We start from the raw sequence: 12,926 nt of genomic DNA, 5'->3' as shown, positions 1-12,926 counted from the left end.
CCTGAGCACAAATGAAATGTAACTAGTGAAACCAACCCTCTCTAACATTAATGTTCGTTAACAGAGTCACATAAAATAATTTAAGTCAATAATTGTCAAGCTAAATGAAAATGCAATATTTGTGTGGAATGTAAAACAATTGCATTTATTATTATACATTACTGTTATTGCTCTCAAAACAAAAAACAAAATCACCACAAATGTAAATTCACCTACTTGTGATTGAATCAAATAATAGAGTTGCCAAAACAGATTAAAATTAAGTGCGCTGCTGCATTTTCTCCTGCTTGTTCTTCAATTACAAAACTAAATTGAATATTCCATTTAGCATTGTGCTTTAGCTAAAGACCTAGAGGAATGGTTAAGTACAAAATGAAATGTACAAACCCTTTACCCTAGCCAACACATTTGTGCTTCTTTATTTTTGCACTGGTGATACAAGGCTGTAGAGAAGAAGTAAAGGATGTTTCTCACCCAAACTCTTTTCTATACCTACATGGCTAAAGTCATACTGGCTTAAAATGACATTGTTAGACTACTGGCAAAATATCAGGGATGGTCTTTCATAGATTAAAAACCATCTACATTCATCTTTCAAGCTACATGGAGAAATGTTTATGCTCATGTTTATAGATTTCAGTAAGTTATAATGTGTCGTAAACCACATCAGAGAGTCTGTGTGATGCTACGTAAGCCCCTGTCAACTTATTTTCATAAATGGCTTTTGAATATTATCTGTAGATTCTGCTGTAAAATTTTATTAAAAAAATTTAAAAAATAGAATAATGTTGGTCAGTTTCAGTTGAGAATTGCTTTGAGTTGGGCAGAACTGTCAGTAACATTAGATAACATCATGTATGAGTGATCCATGACTATGCTTGTGTCATCTCCCAACTTTGTCCCAGCACACAGAAGCTATTTCTAGGCCTGTAAAAGGCAGTGTATATTTAAGAGCACCATGCTCTTAAAATACACTATATTACCAAAAGTATTCGGTCACCTGCCTTGACTCACATATGAACTTAAGTGCCATGCCATTCCTAACCCATAGGGTTCAATATGATGTCGGTCCACCTTTTGCAGCTATTACAGCTTCAACTCTTCTGGGAAGGCTGTCCACAAGGTCGAGGAGTGTGTTTATAGGAATTTTTGACCATTCTTCCAAAAGCGCATTGGTGAGGTCACACTGATGTTGGACGAGAAGGCCTGACTCTCAGTCTCCGCTCTAATTCATCCCAAAGGTGTTCTATCGGGTTCAGGTCAGGACTCTGTGCAGGCCAGTCAAGTTCCTCCACACCAGACTCTGTCATCCATGTCTTTATGGACCTTGCTTTGTGCACTGGTGCACAGTCATGTTGGAAGAGGAAGGGGCCCGCTCCAAACTGTTCCCACAAGGTTGGGAGCATGGAATTGTCCAAAATGTTTTGGGATCCTGAAGCATTCAAAGTTCCTTTCACTGGAACTAAGGGGCCAAGCCCAACTCCTGAAAAACAACCCCACACCATAATCCCTCCTCCACCAAATTTCACACTCGGCACAATGCAGTCCGAAATGTACCGTTCTCCTGGCAACCTCCAAACCCAGACTCGTCCATCAGATTGCCAGATGGAAAAGCGTGATTCATCACTCCAGAGAACGCGTCTCCACTGCTCTAGAGTCCAGTGGCGGCGTGCTTTACATCACTGCATCCGACGCTTTGCATTGCACTTGGTGATGTGTGGCTTGGATGCAGCTGCTCGGCCATGGAAACCCATTCCATGAAGCTCTCTGCGTACTGTACTTGGGCTAATCTGAAGGTCACATGAAGTTTGGAGCTCTGTAGCAATTGACTGTGAAGAAAGTCGACGACCTCTTTGCACTATGCGCTTCAGCATCCGCTGACCCCTCTCCGTCAGTTTATGTGGCCTACCACTTCGTGACTGAGTTGCTGTTGTTCCCAAACTCTTCCATTTTGTTATGTTAAAGCTGACAGTTGACTGTGGAATATTTAGGAGCGAGGAAATTTCACGACTGGATTTGTTGCACAGGTGGCATCCTATGACAGTTCCACGCTGGAATTCACTGAGCTCCTGAGAGCGGCCCATTCTTTCACAAATGTTTGTAAAAACAGTCTACATGCCTAAGTGCTTGATTTTATACACCTGTGGCCAGGCCAAGTGATTAGGACACCTGATTCTGATCATTTGGATGGGTGACCGAATACTTTTGGTAATATAGCGTATGTACAAAATACACCAATTTCTCATGTAACAATATTGTCTTGTGATGTAGGCAAAAACAAAAGTTCATTCCACCATCTGGATTCCAGGACAGAGAAGAGTCTTCTTGCTTGTCTTGGTATGGAGGGTGAAGTTGAGACATGCTAGAGGCTAATAGGGAATGTGGTATAGAGCGGGGTGTGATGAGTGCTTTTGCATAGATGGGGCTTTGTAGGTGAGCATCAGTGTTTTAAATCTGATGCAGGCTGCTGGACATCAGTGGAAGGAATGCAGCATTATGGTGATGTGGGAAAAACCTGAGAGATTGAAAACAAGTCATGAAGCTGAATTGGATCAGTTCGGATGTAGGGTGGATGGCATGAAGGAGAAAACTTGCTGGTGGAAAGTTATAATAGTCCAGTCTCGAGATGACAATGGACTGAACAAGCACCTGAGTGGCATCCTTGGAGAGAAATGGTTGGATCTTTCTGATGATGTGTGAACGTCAAACTGCATGAAGAAGTCAGATTAGCAATGTGGGGAGAGAAGAATAGTTGGTTGTCCAGAACTACATATAAAAAGTGCTTTAATTCCTACATTGTTCACTCACTTTTAAATGTAAATATCCTTAAATTAAAACTGGGTAATTCCGTGTCAACTCAACCAGAGGTCCCCAGCAAAAAAATTTGATTTTGATCATTTTATTTCTGTTGAAAGAAATACATAAATGAAGTCAAAATATTAAATGCCATGGATGAATATCTGAGTAATCCACTGTTTTGTAGAGGGGGGTCAAAATGGCAATTTTCACCTATGATTTTGGAGCAAAACCACAGATAAAATATAACCTTAGAAAGCTGGCAGCATCATTTTATTTTTACACAGTGATAGGCAGGTCTGTTAATAAAATCTGTTGATTTTTAGCAATCCTTGTTGCATTATATGCAAATGGTGTGAGTCCAAAAATTGGACAAAGCACTTTTTTGTGATCCCCCCAACGTTGGCATGCATGTAACTCAAGAAGTATTAAAGATAGATTAATATCCTTCCAGATTCTGGTTCTTAACAAGCTTTTCTTTTGGTATCTTCATTTATAAAGCCCTATATGGTTCAATCCCAGAGATATGGGAATATCAATGTGGCGCCATGTGCAAATTGTTGAATTTTACCAATTTTCAATGGTTGAAAAACAAATGTGGGTCACTTTGTATCAATCTGATACTTATTGTATTTAAAGAGGAATGTCTGAAGAACAAATAATGCTGAAACTATAAATGTACCTTTAATTATTCACATAAAAACAATAATGTCAATATCTTGATTTTTGAGAGTCAGAAAATACAGTTATTAAGAATTAGGAAAACATAGCTATTTAGCTGATGCAATACCTTTATTTCACTTTTTTCTTCCAAATGTACATCTACAAAGCTTTAGAAGGCATAATTTATCTATTGAATATCTTCTTCCTCCAAGTGATTCTGCCTACCAGTGGTGGTTGAAGGCACAGGAAGATGACAGAATGTGGCTGACTGGTACATAGCACTCATCAGCATGTCCTGGGCACTTGAGTGATGTGGCAGTACCCACTTGGGTCATGAAGGACACAAGAACATCCTGCCTCTCATCACACTCCACAATGCTGCCAGTTCTTCTGATTCACTTTTGATCGTACGCTGCAGCAATGTATTGCTCAGGCATATACTGCTTCATGTTGGGCAGATCTTCAGGAATCTGGTCTAAAATGCCAGTGGTGTCAGCAGAAATTCAAAGCATGTGAAGTTGACCTTTTGCATCTGGCATAAAACAGTGGTGACCTCTTATCCCTGGAATCTTCTTTGCTATGGCAAAATGAAGTTCTTGAGCCTCTATCGTTTACTCTACTTGCTCCTTGGAAACATAGAAACGTGATCCCTTGGATATGATTTTCAGCCCACTGGAACAATTGGTGGCTCATGATCAGTTTCAGGAAGATAAAAAAAAGTTTAGTAAGTCTACAATTTCTGGTTAAACTCTTGGTGTGGCACTCATCATCTTTATACAAGTGTATTCCAATGCTACAATTGTCTCTAGTGAGGTGTTGAAAATATGTTTCAAAGTTTGAGGTGATATCAATGATTCCATTAAATATACCCCTTAGCAGTGGATATTACTTGATATAGCGTGTCTGACTGTGTGTCACATTTCATAACCAGAGCAATTTCTAATTATTAAACAATCCAGGTGAGGCAAATCTTGGTTTATTGAATACACATGTGTGGAGAGAGCTACCACACTGCCCTAAGAGGCATGCAGTTGTTTCAAACGTGTAGCTATGATGCTGCGTTTTTGAACTCTTGATAGCTCCAAAAGCAGTTAAAATGAACAAAATCCCTTCTTCCAAATTTCTCTGAAACAGATTGAAATATAGAAAGTTATGAATACATTATTGAGTGCAAGTGAATGTGTTACAGCTTGACCATTTCAGTTTAATTGTGGCACTCAGATATTGTTAAATATAGGTGTGTTCTATGCAATTGTTTTGATAGAGGGAAACAAGATGTAGTTCTAGTTTCAACATTGTTCTTCAGACATTATTCTTTAAAAGAAAAAAGCTATACGCAAAGTGACCCACATTTGGTGTTTGACCACTGAAAATGCATACAATTTAACAATTTACTCATGGTGCCATGTTGAGATCCCATATGTCTGGGACTGAAGAATATAGAGCTTTAAAATGAAGATACCAAAAGAAAAGTTTAAGAATCAAAATCTATAAGGCACACCAACTATGGTAAAAGAACACAAAAGGTGCTTTTTCCCATTTTTTAACTGTCACCATTGGCAAATAATGCAGAAAGGATTGCTAAAGTCAGCAGATTTTACTAATAGACCTCTCTGTGTTAAAATAAAATAATGATGCTGCCATCTTTTCTAAAGAGTTCTCCACCATTCTCCTTCAGATGACCCTCATATGTCTATCTGTCTGTCTGCCTGCCTGCATCCACCACCAATGTGTGTTGTCATAGCAACTCTGTGACCATTCTGGTGGAAGGAGAGAATGGGAAAAAGAATGAGATAAGATCAGAGAGAAAGAATGGAAAAGAGAGAGGAGGAAAATAGTGGTAGAGAGAAGGGAATAAGAGTGACTAAGGAAATGCAAATGAGGGAGAGAGTGAGCAAGTGAGAGCAAAAGAGTGAGGGAATGTTGAAAGTTATAACTAGTAAGGTTCCATCACATCACAACTATGAGTCACCACAGCTTTAGCTTTGTCACCCATCCACACTCTTACTCATCTCTCTCTCTCTCCCCCTCCCCCTTCACCTGCGCCTCTTCTATCAGTCTTCCTGCACTTTTTATTTTCTTACCTTTGCTTTACTGCCATGTTAATAGGACTGATAAAAATGACAGTTTATTTACACACCCACCGTTATCTGCTGTATTGCCTCCTCCACAATGCTATGTATTTTTAAAAAGGAAAGAGATAAGGCATTTCCCAAACCTGGCTCACAATATGAAGTAAATAAAATAGATGAAAGAGGGAAAATTTGATACAGAAAGAAATTCCTGCTTCCTCTTTCACTCTCTTATTGCTTATACCCAGTTTACAGTCTTGACTTCTTAATAAAACATGTATGCTGCATAACATGATTAACGTCTGTTGTAGACACTCATGTTTTTTTTTCAACTTTAGAGATCTTCCTCAGTATGGACACAAGCAGTGGCAGTCCTATTTTGGCCGTACCTTCGACGTCTACACCAAACTTTGGAAGTTTCAGCAACAGCACAGGTCAGCCATTAATTCTATTTTATTAATTAAAAATAATTTAACGTAAGAAACTAATAATAATGATCATGTGCAGCAAATACTTTTTTCTGTGATTTTCCAAAAATGCATTTTACAAAAACAGCTTGAACATCTCTATGTTCTTACCCTAATTAAAAAAAAGCCAGGATCTTGGATACAATTTGGGAGCAATGCCTGCCGTTCCCAATTGCTAGCCAGTGAGCTAGCTGCTAGCTAGCTTGCGTTTGATAAAGGTGGATTGCACTATCTGAGTGTAGATCATCATATGTATCATCATAATGTGAAACACATTGTTCAAAATATTTTGAACAATGTATTTCACAGTAGCCAAACCACAACAGCCAAATTTGTTTTATGATTGGCATTAGCTGACGTAACTAGTTAGCTGACTTAGCACATAGGTTTTGCTGTGCAACATTTCCTGATACCATGTCATTCTCTAATATTGTAGTTTGTCCAAATCCATAGAGCTTAGAGATATTTTGATATATATTATATTTAATATTTTGGCTTATTTTGTGAGCTCACCAGCTGAGTTCATATACAATGCTCTCGATGTTAGTTTTATATGGAATTACTGAGAATATTGAAATAAAGTAAAAATAATAATAAAAAAAGATGTCTCTGTGTGTGCCCTCAAAGGTTTTGTGTGTGTATGTGTGTGTGTGTGTGTGTGTGTGATAAATGGGAGAACAGACAGGTGCTGGACAATCGATATGGCCTCAAGAGGTGGCAGATCGGCGAGGTGGCCTCCAAAATCGGCCAGCTCTACTACCACTACTAGTAAGGCTGCTTTTCCTAAAAGCCTTGGTTTGTTCATTGTAGGACCTCAGAATGCTCTGATGAGTGTATTCCTCATGCTGTCCTCCCTCAGCCTCCGTACCTCAGAAACAAGCTACTTAAATGAAGCATTTTCCTTCTACTCAGCCATCCGCCAGCGCTCATATTACTACCAAGTCAACAAGGAGGACAGGTGAGAATGGACTTGTTGTTAAAAGAACAATCAGGCATAAAATGAAATATACAAAATGTGTATATTTTTTATATATGTATATATATATATATATATATATATATATATATATATATATTAATTATCATCTGAATGACATGCTAACAATCAATAACATACCATTCTACCTTCAAACCTTTGGCAACACCCCCTACCTGAGACTGAAGTTTAAAAACTGTCTGTCCATTTTTATAGAAACCACATATACTCACCATCCACTTTATTAGGAACACCTACCAGTGTTTGTTACCTGTGCCCACTGTAGCCTCAGATTCCTGTTCTGTTATTGTAGCCCATCTGCCTCAAGGTTTGGCATGTTGCACATTCTGAGATGCTTTTCTGCCCACCCCGGTTGTATAGAGTGTGGTTATTTACTGTAACCTTCCTGTTAGCTTGAACAAGCCTGGCCATCCTGATCTCTCATCAACAGGGCATTACTTACTGGATATTTTTTTCCTCACCTTTATATAGGCACATAGGTAACAGGATGAAACCATGTTAAATCATGTCATATCTTTTTCCATTTTTAGTATTTTATAGCAACCAACAAAATTCAAGTGAAAAACAAATCTGCCAAGAGACCTATATCTACATGAATGGACCTGGCATTATTTTGGAATGGCCCAGTTAGAACCCAGATCTAATCTAATGTCTTATCAAAAACCTGTGGAATAACTTGAAGAGGGCTGTGCACAGGTCATCCCCTCTCAATTTGATAGACCTGGAACATTTTTGCAAGGATGTGAGATGAAAATTGCCAAAACAAGATGTGTAGTTGGTAGACTCTTACCATTTGTTGGTAGACAAGCCAAAGGTGTTTAACAAGTTAACAGGAGTGAACAAATGTACAACCAGGTAATTGTATTTAAAAAAAAAAAAAAAAAAAAAAGAAACACTTCTGCTTGTTTTTCCCCTTGAATTTTGTTGGTTGCTATATTACATTAAAGGTGGAAAAACAGCTCACATGATTTATCTTGGTTTAATTTTTTACATCACAAAAACATACACTTTTAACAGGGGTGTATAGAATTTTTATAGCTACAGTTTCTCTGCTGCTTGTGGGCATTATTGACTGTATGTAATGCTGTAGCTCAAATCACCAGGACTGCGCTTATAAGCTTATGATTGTATAAGTTTTCCTCATAGTGAAACTTGAAAAAAAAAAAAAATTGAATCTAATCTTTAAAAAAAAAAAGATTCAAATATTATGAAAAATAGATGAGATTCAAACAGACAGCCATTGAAGGAACAGAGGTGGGACAGAAGCAGCATCTTCAACCCTATACCAAAAAAGGGCTGTTTCTGTGTCATGTGATTTTCCCCCTCTGTGTGTGCAGCTCTCAGCATGTGTTGCGGCTCCGAGCTTCTCTGTTTAAGGGTTTGTTTACATCACGTGATTGTGTCTGGCCATATGCATCTTGTTTTGAAATGTGTTTGGTGTTCGTACGGTCCTGTTATTGGTATAGATCCTGATTGTTCTCACCTGTTTTCAGTTCACCTTTAATTAGTTAATTTCCGTTTTTCAGTATGAAGTCTGATCATGCATTTCATGTCTTTATGTCCGAACCGTTGTTTCCTTGTTCTCCTGTTTCCCATTTCTCTGTTACTTACGTAACTATTTTTGTTTTTACTGATTATTAATTATGCTTTTTTCATGCTGCCTACCTGTGTTTTGACCAATATTAAGGAATATGATTACGATTTTTGGATATGCCCAAATAAACACAACAATGACTTTACGCACCTGCTTCTTGTCTCTAACACACAAAACATATTTCATTCTGGATGAAGTGACCAGTGTACAATCAAATCCCTCTCTGTCTATATGAATAAAATTCCAAATGAAGTCCTTTGTTATCTTTTTAAATTACTTGAAATATGACAAAGGAATTTGTAACAGGATTTAGTGATATAGATCATTTTGGTTAATTTTCATTCCCTGAGATGGACAAATATAGAGTGACTATCTGTTTGAATTTTGAAATTCATTCTTATTAAATCATTCAACAGTGGTGGGAATGGACATGCATAAAATGAGAGAGAGGGTAGTAGCATTATGAATTATTGGTCTTCAATAAGTGGGGCACAAGTGATCTAACTGGGCCAGCAACAACAACAACAAAATAAATCAGCATGAGTTTATGCATGTGTTCATCCACTGAAACATCCGGGAGATTTCTTACAGTAGCTTATAGTATAGTAGAAAAAACTTCCTCTTAAAGCTTTCCACATTACTCCTATCTATGACACTGAAGCCAGATTTGTTCAACATAAAAGTTTATTTGTGTCTATAATGTTCCCCTGAATGTAGAATCTGGAAGAGATTAAATAAAACCACCACCTATGTCAGTGTATTTATTTATTCCAGGGTACTGGCTCCAAAACAAACACAGCCATGATCTGAAATAAAATTAAAATATGATGTTTCTATTATTTTAACTGCATTATTTTAGCACTTTGGAATAAGTGATTTTAATATTAAGAAACAAAATTATCTCGGAATATATCTCATGTACCACTGAAAAAGGTGCAATCATATCAAGATAGATGTAAAAGCCCATGCATCCTCACATTAATCTTGCTTTCAGTGTTCTTGATAATTGATTGATTACTGCTCTGAAGACTGAATCCATTAACAAATAGAAATTCCCTCCATAAATACTATCAGGAATTCCCAGTGCTTGTATCTAACAATCAAACTCAGTTTAAAAAAAAAAAAAAGTTTGTCCTGACTGAGTGCATAAATACTAGCCAGAATCGTTGTGTTACATTCCAATTTTTATGTGTAAGACTAGACATAACTTTCTTTCTTTTTGTAGGGTGAGACAGTCCTTTAATGTTCCAAAAAGTGTGAATCATACTTTGCTCACATTAAAAGATTCTACACCCTGAACTATAGGTGTACAGAACATCAAGCAATACACTGACACATGGGAGCCCCTTTTAACAAGAAAACAAAAACAATGTGCATGAACCTAGCACACAAAAACCCTTTGACCAACAGGCCTGCCCTATGTATTTGTCACTACTCTCCTCACTTCTGATGCTACAAAATTATTGTAGTATATTATTAATTTTTAATTTTGTGTTAAACTAAACCCTCTAGTTTCCCCCAAAAGTATTAGAACAGCAAGAACAGTTCTTTTCTTTTTGCAATTTGGGTTTGAGAGCAAAAGATGAATATGAGACAATAGATCTTAGAACATGGCGCCTTTGGTGGCAGACCACCCAATTTTTAGGTGAGCAAAATTATAGCAACACTTAATATTTGGTTGCATATCTCTTGCTTGCAATAACTGCATCAAGCTGATGACCCTTTGACATTATCACACTGTTGCATGCTTCTTTTGTGATGCTTTTCCAGGCTTGTACTGCAGCTTATTTCAGTTGTTGTTTGTTTTGGGCACTTCTCTCCTCTTCAGGAGGTGAAATGCAGGTGTAACACTTTCCCAAGTTCAGGCAGATAATGGGGAAGTGGGAGGCAGGCTTGAGAGAACTCAGAAAGCACCTTATTCTTTCTATCCTTACTTTTGCTTTTCAGTGAAGACACAAACACACACACAGCTCTGTGCTGGTAGCTCTCTCTTTAGGCGCTCATCTCTCCCCTCTTTATCCTTGTCATCGCTCACTGAAATACATAACAGTCATTAATGCCGAGATGTTATGGAGGGGCACTGCTTCCGGGTATCGCATTGCGTAGTCCACTAAAACTAACACAAAGCGATGTCCTCGTGCAGTCCAATCTAATGGCTTGACGAGGTCCATACCAATACTTTTGAAGGGGACCTTGATTAATGGGAGGGGGCGGAATGGCACTTTTGGGGTGGCTGGCAGATTCACCTGCTGACATTTGCAACAGGCTGCACACCACCTGCGAACATCGCCACTAATGCCCGGTCAATAGAAATGGGCCATGAGTCGGGTTAGCGGTTTTTTTTTTTTTTTCTGTTCTAAGTGCTCCTCCATTGGATTATGGTGAGTCACCTGGAATAACAATTCGTGATAGCTCTTTGGGACCAACAACTGGGTCATTTCCTCTTGGGTTTGAGTGTCCTGAGTCACTCGATATAGTCTGTCTTTAATGATTGCAAAATTGGGGTGGAATAGCGCAGCATTGCGATGGACACGCTGACCATCGATTACTCTTACTTGGTAGAAGGCATGCTTTAGGGTCTTGTGGCACGACTGCTCCAAGGGGAAATCCCCGAGGGGATGCCCTCCAAGAGTGGAAGGGCGGAGCCCTCCCCACTGTCTGTGTCCCCGTGAGTTGGCATCAACGGCCCTGGCACCACCTCCCCAGCCAATGCTGCGCACATTCCACTCCGTCTCTTGCTACTGCAGGACCCATTGGTGAATTGAGGTCTGGTTACAGCCTGAATCCACCAATGCATGGTATTTACCCCCTTGAACACTCACCGGTATAAGGTACGTCCCTGCTCGATCCGGGGAGGACAAGAGAGAGAGAGAGAGAAGATAGGGGTTCTCCTGCCCCCGAATACGCCGCCAGGTGATCCTCTGCCAGCTGGACCACCTTGTCGAGTGACGCCGGTCAGTGGCACTGGACCCACTCCGCCATCCCTTCCAGTAGTCAGACGATAAAATATACCAGCACCATGATCGATCACTTCTTCAGCTTCGTGCCCCTTAGCCAGCAGCCATTATTGGCAGGTGTCCCTGAGCTTCTGGGTGAACACGAACAGGTGGCTGAGCTCGCAGAGGGTCAGTGAGCCAAAGTGCTGATGGTGCTGTTTAGGGGTGCGGCTGACCCATTGCCAGTTTCAGGTCCAGGTACTCCAGCATGTTGGTGACCGGCAGCTGCTGGGCCACAAGTTGGGCTTCTCCGGTCGGGAGCGGCAATGTGCGGGCCGCCCACTGGGCAGTATAGCTCCAAGAGCGCTTCGGGATCATCCTGCAGTCTCATTTTCACTGGGGCTACATGGGCTGCGGCTGGCGTACCCGCCTGTTGGACTAGGCTCTGGAGAACCTGCTGATCTGCCACCTGGGCATTGAGCAGGTCCTGTATGTGCTGTTCCTGGTCTTGGTGCAGCTGGAGAAAGGCTTGATGCTGGGTCTGGTGGAGGCTGGCAAGGGACTTAATGATCTCGACCCACGGTGAGGACGCTGACGGCATCTCTTCCTCAATATCCCGGGTTTCGGCACCAGTGTAACACTTTCCCACATTTGGGCAGATAATGAGGTCCTTGCTGCATGATGTCTTGCTGCATGATGAAGGTCCTCCCAATTAGATTGGATGCATTTCCCTGTGAATTGGCAGTCAATGTTTCTGTAGACTCTTGAATTCATTCTGCTGCTCCCATCATGAGTTACATCATCAATAAATATTAGTGAGCCTTTTCCAGAAGCAGCCATGCAAGCACAAGCCAGGACACAACCTCCACCATGCATGACTTATGAGCTTCTATGTTTTGGATCATGAGCAGATCTGTTCTTACTCCACACTTTGGCCTTTCCATCACTTTGATTTAGGAACTTTTGTGGCTCTTCTCTGTATTTCCTTATGAATTCCAATGTGGCCATTCTTATTGCTGAAGAGTGGTGTGCATTTTGTGGTATGGTCTCTATTTTTTCAAATGGTGGATTGAAATACCTTCACCCCTGCCCTGTGGAGGTTGTTGGTGATGTCATGTCAGGGCATACCTGGGCAACATGAAACACCTGTCAGGCACATGTTCCAATATTTTTGATCAGTCATGGGACAAAGTACACCTCCTTCAATGCTATCTTTCAGGGCCTAAAGAACAAGTGTATGGTTCTCACCAACATCTATAAACAAACAAATAACATCAAGTTGCAACAATAAAACACAACAGATTTCAATATGTAGTTATTTTCTCCCCAAAAAGTAAATGAACATTCAGAGACCAGGTTGGAAAAATAAGTACATCCTTCCTACTTCCACAATCATTAAGA

General features: G+C 39.9%; 1 protein-coding gene across 7 annotated transcripts in view; it reads left to right on the top strand.

Annotated features, from left to right (window-relative positions):
* scai (suppressor of cancer cell invasion) overlaps positions 1–12,926 on the top strand; it is an 80,043-nt gene that overhangs the window by 25,016 nt on the left and 42,101 nt on the right. For all 7 annotated transcript variants that reach the window (XM_026921926.3, XM_026921925.3, XM_026921924.3 and 4 more), the window contains 3 exons: positions 5,870–5,965; positions 6,680–6,766; positions 6,858–6,956. In XM_026921926.3, coding sequence (XP_026777727.1) covers positions 5,870–5,965; positions 6,680–6,766; positions 6,858–6,956 — 282 coding nt within the window. The remainder of the gene's footprint in view (positions 1–5,869; positions 5,966–6,679; positions 6,767–6,857; positions 6,957–12,926) is intronic.

The sequence above is a fragment of the Pangasianodon hypophthalmus genome, chromosome 27 (assembly GCF_027358585.1).
Source record: "Pangasianodon hypophthalmus isolate fPanHyp1 chromosome 27, fPanHyp1.pri, whole genome shotgun sequence".
In the NCBI taxonomy this organism is placed as follows: domain Eukaryota; kingdom Metazoa; phylum Chordata; class Actinopteri; order Siluriformes; family Pangasiidae; genus Pangasianodon; species Pangasianodon hypophthalmus.
This window is presented reverse-complemented; position numbering and strand designations above follow the sequence as displayed.